Source organism: Gavialis gangeticus, unplaced genomic scaffold (assembly GCF_001723915.1).
Source record: "Gavialis gangeticus isolate Ggan-Ray unplaced genomic scaffold, GavGan_comp1, whole genome shotgun sequence".
Taxonomy (NCBI): Eukaryota; Metazoa; Chordata; order Crocodylia; family Gavialidae; genus Gavialis; species Gavialis gangeticus.
In genome coordinates this window covers 32,809,044-32,822,262 of record NW_017729001.1, presented here as the reverse complement: position 1 = coordinate 32,822,262, position 13,219 = coordinate 32,809,044, and the positions used below count along the sequence as shown (strand labels likewise).

General features: G+C 51.4%; 1 protein-coding gene and 1 long non-coding RNA gene across 4 annotated transcripts in view; one reads left to right on the top strand and one right to left on the bottom strand.

Annotated features, from left to right (window-relative positions):
* The window catches only part of LOC109290620, a 9,638-nt gene extending 6,318 nt beyond the window's left edge, over positions 1 to 3,320 (top strand). For both annotated transcript variants that reach the window (XR_002095629.1, XR_002095628.1), the window contains one exon: positions 15 to 3,320. This is a non-coding gene — a long non-coding RNA (uncharacterized LOC109290620). The remainder of the gene's footprint in view (positions 1 to 14) is intronic.
* SGSM1 (small G protein signaling modulator 1) overlaps positions 2,721 to 13,219 on the bottom strand; it is a 45,157-nt gene continuing 34,658 nt past the window's right edge. The window contains exons 20-25 of one of the 2 annotated variants that reach the window (XM_019507339.1): positions 11,804 to 11,886; positions 11,231 to 11,340; positions 10,862 to 10,958; positions 10,421 to 10,588; positions 9,896 to 9,957; positions 2,721 to 7,769 (exon numbers count right to left, since the gene is read on the bottom strand). In XM_019507339.1, the coding sequence (XP_019362884.1) occupies positions 7,701 to 7,769; positions 9,896 to 9,957; positions 10,421 to 10,588; positions 10,862 to 10,958; positions 11,231 to 11,340; positions 11,804 to 11,886 (589 nt within the window). In that variant the 3' untranslated portion in view covers positions 2,721 to 7,700. Of the gene's footprint in view, positions 9,958 to 10,420; positions 10,589 to 10,861; positions 10,959 to 11,230; positions 11,341 to 11,803; positions 11,887 to 13,219 lie in introns of both variants that reach the window. The other variant, XM_019507340.1, reaches the window with a different exon arrangement.

Sequence of the window (13,219 nt, the reverse complement as noted above, 5' to 3'; positions counted from 1 at the left end):
GCAAAAACCTACAGGTGACACCCTGCTACAGGTGTGATGTTCTTCATTCAGAAAAAGAAATTCGGATCCAGTGACAATGGAGCGTTGTGCTGTGTCAGAGGAAAGGTGGAGCTGGGCTGAAAGACTGCACATCTGCAGGGCTCACAACCTCTTGGCAGGGGTATCCAGAGTTAAAACTCAAAATAAGGATGGTACTAAAGACCACTGCAGACACACACGTGCTCCAGTGACTTCTCCATGCGTGTATCCCAGCTGCATTAGGCTTTTCTCACTTAACACATGTCCAGGCTGAGGCTGTGTCTACACTAGAGCTTTAGCTCCAGTTAATTGATTGCCAAGTAACTCCAGGTAGCTTGTATGTTTGTAAAAGCCAGCTAGGACATGCCCCGCACCTTTCTCAGGCAATAAATGGCTTGGGGATGCCTGTACTAGCCTTTGCAAACGGGTTTACTGTTTGAAGTTAACTGACCAGGACCAGGCCATTGAAGTTAGTGCCCAGGCAGTAGACAGATTAAGAACTAATTAGCTGCCAGGTTCCTTGTCATTAAGCCTCTTGTAGCAAGCATGCGGAGGCTAAGGTCTGGAGCTGCCTTGCATGGGTTTAGCCCCTGTGTCTTTACTGGCCTGCATGGTAAAAAGCCATTTTCAGTTGAAGATGCTACATTCAGGCCAGGAGGGAAGGTGCTTCCTCCCCATGCTGGGACAATCGAGACTTGCTTGTCCTGCTGAACTCACGTGTGGCTGCTGCAACAAGGTACTTACCGCCCCAGTGCACAGGGCCCCTACATGCCTCTAGCTTCTGCCTTGATGGAAAACACTGGAAAGGCGATGGTCGTAACAGGGAGCCTCCTCTGCCCTCACCTGTGGGCCTTTGAGCCCCGAGAAATGGACGTAAGCAGCATCCAGCAGACTCCAACCATGGGTCCTGTGGGGAACTGCTGTGAACACCTGTCATTCTCCGTGCCTCTCACAGGAAGGCAAAGGTGCCACAGCCCCTTCCCACCAGGCTGGCTGTCCACAGGCCATAAACCCCATGGGAACCTGCAGCAGCCTTGGTGCCTCTCAACACAAGGCCTGGCATGAGGAGCAGGGCCAGCGTGTGCACGCAGCAAGCATCATTGTGGTGGTCCCGGGTGGGGAAAGGGGGCCTTTCATTGCAGTGAAATCCAAGGGATACCTCTGAGCAGCATAAATCCTCCCATTCCCTTGCCAGCTGCAGGGGTGAAGCAGTAGAAAAACAGGGCCCAGCCCCTGCAGAGCACTCATAAACTTAGTCCCCTTTAAACAGAGCAGCTGTATTCCAGACTTACAACAGCCAACTTCCAAAGGGGGAAGAGGTGGGGCAGGGGAGCCGTAGCAGGCAGACCTGCAGTGCAGCACATGGCTGACGTGTGATTATGCAGCACAGATCCAGTCCCAGAGAAAGGATGGGATGAGACAGGACATGACACACCATGGGGACCGGGAAGGCACAAGAGGTACAGCCAGGAGGAGGCTTGTGGTGAGCGGGCAGAGCTGGCGACAGGAGGGGAGGCTGGAGTGGAGTGGACTGGCAGAGCAGGGTCTAACCCTGGACCCCGAGTGCAGCAGGGAGCTCTCCGACCTTTCGTTAGGTTTAAATGCCCCACTCTGAAGTGTTACCAGCACAATTCCTGGTCGGGAGCTTTACTCTAAACACCCCCAGGAATTTCTGTGTCTAGCCTGGCTCTGCCGCCCTCGCCATCTGCATCTCAGTCCATCTTCCTGGAGGGAAAAGGACCGTCACTATTTATATCTCTGCACTGACACAGATACGGACCTCCAGCTCAGAATCTCAGCTTGAAGCCCGGACCGTGAATCTGAGCTGAGCCCAGAAGCCAACATTTAAGCACCCGTCCTTCTCCGGGTTGTCACGAGTGTCTATTCTTAACCAAATGTTTAAAATTCACATTTTCCAGCATATGGGAATGAAAGGTTTTGTCAGAAGAATTCAATCCAGCGTCTCATTTGCATGATGTTACTAACTCCAAAATAAACTTGAGTCAGTCAGTGGTGGGATGGATCAGACATGCCCAAGGACCCTCTAGTGCCCCCCAACACTGAAGCAGGTGATGTGATGCAGCAGCTGATTTCTATTTCAGCATCCATCCAAAGGCCTTTCCATCTCCCTCAGCCAGCTCAGCACTCGAGCCTCTGGCGAGTCTGCAATCGCGCACACATTTGTGCAGCACGGCTGAGGAAGTGAGGTGGGACATCTCCCCTCACCCTCCTCACAGCAGCAGAACAAAAGCCCCTCACTCTCAGAACCTGCAACATGCCGCAGACGGTGAGACCCCGACCTTTCAAACAGGATCAAGGCCCCAGCGGAGCCTGGTGATACCCACCATGCGGGATCTGGCATAAAAGGCCAGCTCCAAAGGCCACAGAAGCCAGTGGAAAGGTTTCTACCGTTTTCATGGGCTTTTTCCCTTCCACTTGCAAAGCACCAGGCCTTTTGGGTCTCCATGAAAACTGCAGGAGGCAAGAATAAAGACATTTTAGTAAACTTGCAAACACCCCCACTGGCTCCCCAACCTTTTGCCCTGGCAAAGCGCAATCTTCTCACTTCCAAAAATCCTGCCAGTCATCTTTCCCATCTCTCAGGCTCCCATCAGAAATTGCAGAGGCATAAAGAACAACCAGGATTTTATTGATTTGAAAATACATTTAACCATAGAGAATATAGTTTTAGTATTTCTTTCTGAACAACAGTAAGGAACAATTTACATTAAAAAAAAAACAAACCAAAGCATGAGTAAAGTAATATCAAACAGATATTATACCATTGTGTGGACTTCCAGTAGGCTAAGAAGGACATTTAGCAGCACTTCTACAAATGTTGTAATAAAAGCAACAATACGAGTTCAATCTCATATAGACAATTCCCAGAGACCAAAATGGCATCCTATGTATAAACGCAGCAATTCATTGTAGGGCAACAGAAGGTCTAACACCCATCCATAAAATACATTCATCACCCCGCTCTTCTCCCTTATCCCACAGAGCCTTCTGCCAAGATGCAAGTAATTTCCTTGATCCTTGTAACAGGGCTACAGTCTAAAGTTTCCCCCGCACCCCGACTGAACAAAAGCTAACATGGGGCTATATATATGGTTTCAAATGATAAGAGCTGCCAACTGTGGGTCCAGCGTTAAGGACGAGTCTTATTTTATGCACCAGAGAGGGGTCAGACCTCTTTTATGTAAATACAGATTTCTCCTTCCCAAGCTCCCAGTATTTCCTCTCTGAGAACAGAATTTACAAGTAGATCTGTTAATCTAGAAGTAAAAATTATTTATTTTTAAAAAATAGAACCATAAGAAATATAGTATCTCGTGTCAGACCTTTTTATTTATTTTTCTCCTTTTATTGTAGGAATGGAACAACGCAGGCTCTTCAAACTCCCCGCAGTCTTAGAGCTGGCTGAAATCTTGTGCATAGACTAGATTTAAGGGCTTTTAATCTATTTCTTTTTTTAAAAAGAAAAAGTAAGACGTGGTCATTTCAGGCTATTGCTGGAAATTTTTCTATGAGCAAGGGCTGAAGAATACCGTCTACTCCAGAGACTTCCACGTAAAGCTGTCTTTTTCAAAGCAAGTACCTCTTGCCTTCTCATACGGTTCCTAACGGGACTGAGTTTGCAGCTTGCCCTTCGCAAAGCCACGGTCTCCATTGGCCAAGGTCCTCTTCTCTGCCTCCTGAAGGCACGGGAGGCTTCGGTCTGTGCCTAGGGGCAAGAGGGCTCCCTTGCACGTGGCCACAACGAGAGGCGGTGGCCATCTGAAAAGCGGGCAGTTGCAGCGTCTTTCTGAACAGAATTTCAGTTCCCAGCCTCTGTTGGGGGGGAAACTTTCAATTTCATTTCCCCTCAGCCCCTCCTGGAAGCAACACCCCTCCCCTTCCAAAGCGACTATCCTAAATACTTCTCGTCCAAGAAGCAACCACCTCTTACAGCAGATCAACTCAACAGGGAGGACAGGAAGGGTGGGGGATACCAGGAGCCTGTGCATGCACGCGAGTGCATGCACAGGGGCACATGCACAGGGAAGGCGAGGTGCCAGCTGGCTACTCTGTGCCATTCTGGCCATGTGAAACAGCTGCAAATGCCACTGCACTGACCAGCACCTTCTGGCTACCTGGTGCTGGCTAGAGCTTTGGAGCAGCCCCAGAAGAGGAGTCTGGCCCCACAAGTCTGAACCAATATTTAAAAAAAGAGCGCAGAGTTGACAGCTCATTTCCTCTAGCCATTAGAAGCAGCGCTAGCTGCTTGCACCAGCTGTCCCTTTGGGTCTCCTGCTCAGGGCTAATTTATGGAAGTAACAATAATAATAATAATAAAAAAGAAACTTCTCGGACAAAACCTGTTAGAATGGAATTTGGTCCAAGAGGACTTACCGCTGGCGTAGGGCGACATGCCTCGAGAGGATGGTGTGACAATTGCACAAACTACCTTATTCAGAGGTAGGGATAAGCTTAAAAGGAAACCAAATGGGCTGTACTGCAGAACTGCATAGTGAAGGCCCTCAGATGACCTTAACTCTGCCCTGAAGTAACAGCATGAAAAAAATTAATATAATGCATCTAATCTGGGGCCGCAAAGACTCAGATGTCTCAATGATTAATTGACGTTCATTACATGGAGTGACATGGTGTAGATTATGTGGGTGCCCTCACTAGAGACACAGAAAAGGCAAGATTCAAAAGAGTGCAATAGAGGGGACTTGAGAGAGGTTTGATTGTTCTACGTGCAAACAGCTGAATTCCCCGCTTTGGGGGGTTATTTCTTATTTCTAACAACAGTTCTGAAACGTCCATGTTGCGGGAAAACTGGCACTTCATAAAAAATAAAATTGTGCTCTTTCAATATCTGAGCCACAGGGATTACCAAAGATTCCCTTCTCCTGTACATCTGTCAAACACAGTATATGTACATCCGTCTTTCTCCCCACCATCTCACTAGTTGACCTGGCTCAGGACTATGGCTGCCTGAACAATACAGGACTGCAAAGCAGCAACTGCTGTGCACACGGTCAGACCACTTTCTCTGTGTGCTTGTGTACATAAGAAAAAAGTTTTACGTCACGGCTGTGACAAGGGTACTGGGATTTGAACCACGCATCCTGGACGGCTCGCTATGCCAGCAGAGGGGGCAAGGAGTGAAAACCAAGTCCACAAGAAGGACAATACAGTTAAAAAAAAAAGCCATAAGAAAGTCAAGGTACAGTATGAATGAACTTCACTCCTGGCCAGAGACCCAGTGCAAAGCCCAGGCACCTCTGATGTGGGACTTAAGTGGGCTACCTTGGCCCTCTGCCCTTGGGTAGGTTTCACCAGAACCAAGCTGAAATGATGCCGTCTACACTACAACATCAGGAGCAATCACTTCCCCTGGCGTGGTTTTAAATTCCTGGTAGAAAATGATAGCTAACACCTGTGCTGCAATAAACACTAACATTTAGGTACTAAAAGACAGTTTAAAAAAACATAGTAACAGTACGGCATGCACAGGTTTCCAATGCAATCTTGGTCTGATGAAGAAAAATCTCAATCTATATGAGCAAGGTTTATAGAAAGGCGATCCAGAGACTCAACACAGTTCAAAGGAAAAGCTGTCTCCTATAAAAGACACAATCAGGAACAAAGACCACTTCCAAAATGCTCACATTAGTAACGCCAGAAAAAGATGGGTATCAAGATTCGTTTGGTGGGTGGCATCCACAGAAAGCTCAAGTACAGGCAGAAGCCATTAGCAACCCCCGAAGGAAAGGAAGAGGCTGGGATTTGGTTTGAAAGCCGAGTGGACTGTACACTGAGCAAGCTGAGCTGCGTGCTGAGCCACTCCAGCTGCAGGGGTGCCAGGCAAAACCTATCTGCCTCTTTGCAAAGAAGTCAACACAAGAGTTAACACGAGACCCCATGGGGCTTGTCCTGGCTTGACGCAGGATAAGTTTCAGCCATGTGGTATTGTGGGAAAGAAATCGCAACTCCTTTTCCCATATCACGATCCTCGTGTCTACCACGGTCCCTGGCCAAGGGTTCTAGCTCAGTCCCAACCCATCTGCCGGCACAGTTGCACCAAGAGGTCTGAACAACTGTATATCAATGATATAGCTCCATTCTCCTCTCTGAATACCCCAGGGGGTGGCTTCTGAATTTGAGGGCCAGGAGGGCAGAGATGTACAAGCAGGTAGAAAGGGCTGAGGAGAAGGTAGAGATGTGACAGGGAAACTAGCAGGATCTGTACCTGCCCCTCTGCACCACTCTAAAATCCAGGCATAGCCTTAGCCAGTGCTGCCAACTCTCATGATTTTTGGCATTGTTCTTAAAGTCTATGTTTCGGGAATGGGAAAAACTTAGCTCTTTCTTTCAGCTATCTATATAAACAGAGATAAAAGAAAGCTAAGTTCTTCACATTCCTGAAGCGTAGACTTTAAGAATGCCAAAAATCATGAGAGTTGGCAGCACTGCTTACTAGTCCTTCCTACCCCATACACGTTGGCATCATGAGCCTCTGCAGCTGCTTTCACTCACTAAACAAACTGGCCAGCTCTTTGCACAGAAGCACGATGGCTACTGCGCTCAATCCTCCACTCAAAGTTACCCAAGGAGAACCACTATGCCTGGGACCATGCCTGGGGAGCTGAGCTAGGACCAAAAAAATGCCACAACTGCAGCCTGTCACAACAATCAAATATGCACGACCTGCTGGCTGCAGCCCACGGGGCTCAGAGGCCCAACGAGGCGCCCCAGCAAGAAATGCAGATGATAAGCTCAGCCACCAGTGCAAGACGTCCCAGGGAACACACTGTGCTTCCAGATACACATGCATAGATGCCGCTGAGTGTGCAACACCAGGATTCGTTCTACCTCACCTGTACCAGGAGGCACCAGCTCACCCCCGCGCTGCAGTTGGCATGCAGCACTCAGTGGAGTCGTGGTAATCAGAGACTCACATTCATCCCCTGGGCTTTCCTCACAGATACATTTCACACTCATTTCTTCCCTGGATCCACCTCTGATCAGCTGAGCTTTCCAGCAGAGCAATCTGGAGACAGCTTTTTCCAGTTAAATCTCCACTTAAATTCCCCAGAGGATCAAATCTGCTACAAGAAAGTCCTGATGCTACACTGATTGCTCCACCAAGCTGACTAGGACTCTAGCTATCAGGAGTGAATGTGGAATCGTAGCCGTGGCAGATCATGGCTCAAGCCCATCGCTTCTTCCTTTCCCTTCCACGGGTTTTAAAAAAATCAGAGTTGAAACAAGCAAAGCCGAGGTTGCCAATAATCTTTACCTGCACTGAGCTTCTCATGGCTGCAAATGGACAATTTTCACAGTACAAGGAAGAGAGACAGATTGGCACATCATTGAGTAGGTGCTATAGAGAACCACACAGACCTTAGAAGCATAAGGTTTCTTTTTTTTTTCCCCTCAAAAAAATACCCCACTTGATTCACATATTTTTCTCTATATATATTGTGTGTGTGTGCTTATATATATTTTTATATATATATATAGACACGATCTTCTGGTAAACATTTACAAGATATGTTTGCAACATTGAAAAGATATATCTCCATTTGCATAACAATTCACACTCACTGAATTCAGTATACAAGGACACACAGTAATGTACAGTCAATAAATAAATACCTTTTCTCAGAAGTTATTCAAAAACACTGCTATTGAAGGGCCCAAAGACACTTGCAGAGAATACAGATAGCAGATATTGTGCAGGATTTCTCAGCTATCTGTCCAAAATAAAATAAAAGCATGAAAGCTAAAGTGTCAGAGTTGTTGCTTGGTCAGATGCAGTATTGATGCCTAGCTAAAGGTCACCGTTCCTTTGCTTGGCTATAAAAGAGGGCGTTGTTCACAACCCTCCCCTTTCGAACAAGGCCATTCAATGTGCTTGTTCCCCCTATCTACCCTCTGAAGAGCTACGTGGCCTATGCCCAGAAGTAGGTCGTCAGCGTAGGCCTGGGGTCTGCTCGCTGCTTGACCAAAGCTCGAAAGATTCCCAGGTGAACCTGAAGGTTTAAAGCTCAAATTCTTTTGATTCCTAGTCACCAGTTTCACATGCTACTGCAGGCCAGGCTTGTTTTCCCCTGGCAAATTAAGTGCTTTTTGGAGATCTAACACAGGAAATTGCTTCCAACGGGTTTCCTAGCTGGAGCAAATAAAGTACACAGGGCTCACAGCAGATGGAAGCCAGAAGACTTCCTCTGTGCCTATCACCCACTGTATTCTGCTCCAGAAAAATGCTTCAGCAGGCATGGACCTCTCCTGTTGGGTGGACCTCTGCACCTGGCGTGTCAGACTGGCAGGGGTGCTCGCACACTGCAGACTGACTGCCTGCGCTCTGCCAGGGTGTTGGTTTTTTTCCTGCAAGCAACATCAGAGACACACCACAAGGACATATGGACACGGTCAGCACAGAGGAACATTGCACAGGGAAGGGGCATAGCAGCAACACGCTGGCTGGCCACGTGCCCCTTCCCCTTCTGGTGAACGCCCACCCACAGCACAGCAGGCTGAGGCAAGAACACACTGACCACGCATTTCACGGCTGGAGAACAGAGATTTTGCAGCACGACTGGACAGAAAATGCCCTTCCCAGAGCCACCACAAAGTGTTCCCCGAGCAGCCGGGACCACATGTTCGTGGCCCGCCACATACAGACTCAGTCGCGACCACCGCCCCCCTGGGCTGGTTCCCATGCTGCTAATCACCCACTTCTCTCCTTTTCCTTTTTGTTTTTACCTGAGTTGAAAAATAAACCCAACCTTGCATTCAGGCTAGCCTTGCCGGTTACCCTCCACTGCCCTCAGCTCTCCACCCTCCTGGTGCTGGCAGAGGCACTTTGTGCCACAGGGACCATGGGGTCCCCATGCTAGAGTGCCACTGTGGGGAAGTGGCTGAGGACTTGCACACAGGGTCCCAGAACCTGCAGGGGCCTTGCCCCAATCCCTCCTACCTGGGTCCAATACAAAGCCCACTGAAATCCAGCGGGAGGCCCACGGTCACCAAGTCTAGAGTGATGGACAGTGCCCAGTGGCCAGCTTCTCAAGTGCTTTGAGGCTACAACCGGGACCAGACTCAGAGCGCTCAGTGCCAGGCCTGCACAGCTCACACAAGGATGCAGCCAGAGCCCAAGCTGGAGGTGCTCACATCCCAGCACAATGTGCAAAGAAGGGAAGGGGAGGGAAAAAAAAAGGAAAGGGATGAAAGGAGGAACTCCCCTGATTGGAGACTGCCACAGGCAGAGCCTCCTGGCTCCTTGTATGAAACTAAACCAAGAGCATCTTTGTTTCTCCCAGGCTCACGTGTGTGCAGCCTGGTTTCTTTGCCATGAGGCAGAGCTGCCTCTGGGGGAAGTGTTTGCCTCCCCCACAGTAAACACTGCGGATTTCAAGGCAGACTGTAGGAACGGCAGCAACACAGCCTGCCTGTCTCCCTGCCTCTCTGAGCATGTGCTCCCACAGGATGGTGAAAGCCAGAACCGCCCTCCTGCTCCTAGCAGAAGACCAAGCCGGGCCTGCCCCGATTCTCTTCCAGGGACAAGCGGATTTAAATGAAAATAAGATGCAGATGTTCAGATCTTTGGTTAATCACTGAAGACGAATGCAGAGCTGAAGAACTAGAGTGAGGAGCCCCTGGGCCTAGTGTTGAAGCTCAACAGCACCACGTGCTGGGAGAAGGGTGCTTCAACTCTCAGGAGCAGCATGTATCAGACTACGGCAATTTGTTTTCACAGATGTGGCACTTTAAGAAAAAGGAGAGGGCAAAGGAAGCATTGGACGGGAGCCCCCGACCCCTTGCTGAATGCACCGCCTTCCCTTCCTGGCCTTCATTTGTTCTCAATCAGTGTCTGGACCTTGTACACAAGGTCCCGGGCGAGCTTCAGGATCATCTTGGTGTTGTGCCGCTCGGCCATTTCTGGAACATGGGAGGAAAAGGAGTTAACAGCCCAACCCAACTGCCCAGCTCTACATCTAGAGGGGTACTCGCAGCCCTCAAGGTCACATCTCTGCTCACTTCGCTGGTTTCAGCAGGGGCTGGAGCCCATCCCAGCAGGTCCTGAGCCCTTGGACACATCTCTGCCCTGACCCTGTAATGAGTCATGAACTAAATTGTTCCTGAGGGGACTAACCCTTGTAGGGAAACGTGGCCATACTGTGATCAAAGAAACAGCAGCACAGAGCAACTACTGCCAGGCCCCGGAGTGAGACAGAGTCCAAGCGAACCCATGCTCCTAACTCCAGGCCCAGCCACACATTGCCTGGCACAGCCTTGCCCTGTCTTACTAAAGGCCCCTTATCCATACAGCCGAATGCAGGACCTCGGCACAAGCCTCTGCGTGCTGCAGGCCAGCCCCCTGCCGCCTGCCCCTGGGCCGTACCGTTGAAGAACTTGATGATGTCGGTGAAGTCCATGTTGTTCTCCAGGATGATGTCCCGGTACATCTCCACCAGGGCCAGGGCAATGAAGAGGACATAGTGTGAAGAGGAGACACGCGCCGCTGCCCAGATGGTCTCCCAGACAGAGAAGACATCATCGTACACCAGCTCTGCTCGAACAGGAGAGACAGCCACAGCTGAGCCAGGGCCTCCTCGGGAAGCATCCTGACTGGGAAACCCCAGCAGCCCTCGTAGGTCCCATCCTGGGGAGGTCTCAGACCGTTGGCGAGAGGGTTTCCATGTCAAAGGGCAGGACATGGGAGAGGATCACAGCAGGGAGCCCAGGTGAGCTGACAAGAGCCCCGTGCACCAGGCACATTCAGGCAGGCCCAGGGGCTGTCCAGAGGGACCCTAGGGCAGATGCCCACCCACCCAGCCCACACCTCGCTTGAAGTCCAGGAGGAACCATCGATAGCAGAAGTAGAAGTGGGTGTAGTCGCCGTTCTGGTGCATCAGCTCGAAGAGCTCCGAGTCCAGGATCTGTCCCAGAAAACCAAGAGAGAGCCCAGGACCCACTGAGTGCTAGCGATGCCTCCTGGAGCCCCAACTCTGTCCACAGCCCCTCCAGCCTTCTCCTGCTCCCCTGTACACCCGTTATGCTCTCCTTCGGAGTCTTCTCCTGCAGGTCCGCCTTGCGCACCCCAGGGCTCTGCCTCCACACCCCTTCCCCCAAGCCCAGCCACCAAGGTCCCTGCTAGCCCGAGCAGGCCACCCAACAGGCCGTCATCACTGCCGCTCCATGGGCCCCGTACCTGGATCAAAGACCTCATGTTCGCAAAGTGGGTGTCCATAGCCCCACCATGAGGGAAGTTCTGGTTCATCCTTTTCATCAGCTCCGTGAAGCAGCTGAAAGCGAGCGCCTCTGCAGGAGGCAAGAGGGGGAATGTCACAGCCCCGCTGCATGGAGCTGTCCCTGTGCCAGCACGTACATATAAACGACACGCTAATGCACGGAGACCAGCAGGGGTGTCCATGTGCACACGCGCGAATGCACCCCACCCGAGTGCCTGAGAGTCCACGGCCTCCCTTGTTGACTTCCTCCCCAGGGGACACACCAAGCAATGAGCCGGGGGGACCAAGTTTTCTCCTCTCGCACTAGATGGAGTGAAACTCAGCCCAGTGGAGCAGGGGAAGCTTAACCAGCAGCCCTGTTTGGGAGCCAGATGGAGGCACAGCAGCGGTCTACAGCATCCTGCAAGTAGCCATGCCCAACCGCAGAGTGGGAGGATCCCAACTCGCAGGGGTCTGACCAGCAAGCTCCCCGCCACCTTCATCACCAAGCTCTCCCTGCACCCCCGCCTCTTCATGCAAGGCAGCCCACTCACCATCATCCAGAACAACTAGGAGCGGTGCCAGCAGGTCACACATCCCCTGCACATATCCGATCTCAATGTGCTGCCAGATGTAGCTAGAGGAGACAGTGGGGGGATGGGATGTGAGCTCTCCACCAGTGCCAAGCTACACATCCCCGCCTGTCACATCCTTGGGAAGGAGGAGAAGCTCCAAGGGGCAGGTGCCTTCTGGGGCACAGCACTTAGCCATCGCCAGCCTGTCCCAGCGATCCCACATGGCCAAAGCCTGATGCCCTGGAGCTCAATGCCCTATTGCTTCATGCCACCATTACCAGTGCTGGGTCTGGGCAGGGAGAACCAGACCCCAAGGTCCCCCATCCCCATCACTGGTGAGCACAGACCATGGCAATGCAAGCAAGGGCCTGGCCCCAGGAAAGCATGGTGCCTCCTCCTTTCCCTGACCCCAGTGGGCTGAAAAGGAGCCCCCAGCACGGCACTGCTGCAGGGCTATACTCTGGCTGCCCAGCTCCGGGGTGCTCTAGGGCTGTAGTCTCAGTGGCACCCAGGAAGCGGTGGTGTGACCCACAGGTCGCTGAAAGGATCACAGCTGCCCCAGGGCTGATGGAGCTTACTGCACCCTCTCCGCTGCCTTGGGGGCTGGAGCCATGGCCATTCTCCCTGTGTCTGGGGAATGCCCTCCACTGCCCCACACTACACCCCCTTGCTCCAGCCTCCCTGGAGAGCCTGAGGGTATATGGTTGGCTGTAAATGAAGTGTGCAGCCACAGCAGTGCTCTCAGCCCCTGCCAGCCTGCTAAGGACAGAGGGCCTTAGGCCAGCATGGCAAGATGGAAGCTAATTCCCTTCCCTGTGTTGCTAACTCCTGCAGCCTTCCCTTTCCCCTGCCATGCCCACCCTCGGCTGTGCTGGCTCCCCTCTCCCACTCCCAGCAGGTAAAAGGATATGTGAGGCTAATTAGATGCCAGTGCCTGATGAAGCAGCATGGAGGGCTGGCCTACTGGGCCTTGCCCAAGATGAAGAGGAGCGTCCTCTACTTCGGCTAACCTATGCTGGGCTACGCAGCGTGTGGGGATGGGATTCATAGCAGAAGGGCACAATGCAATTGCTGGGCCCTGTGAGCAGCAGGTGCTTTCAGGCTGCTGCCACCGTTTCTATAGGCCCATCAGTCTTATCTCAATCCTAGGGAAACTCTTTGAGAAGATCCTCAAGGAGCACATCTGTGATGGGCCGGCTTCAGGGATGATGCTCAAGGGCAACCAGCACGGTTTCATTAAGGGCAGGTCATTTCAGACCAACCTGATTGCCTTTTATGATCAGGTCACAAAGGCAATGGATGCAGGTGTCGCCGTGGACGTAGTCTTTCTAGACTTCAGCAAGGCCTTTGACGCCGTCTCCCACCCCATCCTCATTAAAAAACTAGGCGACTGTG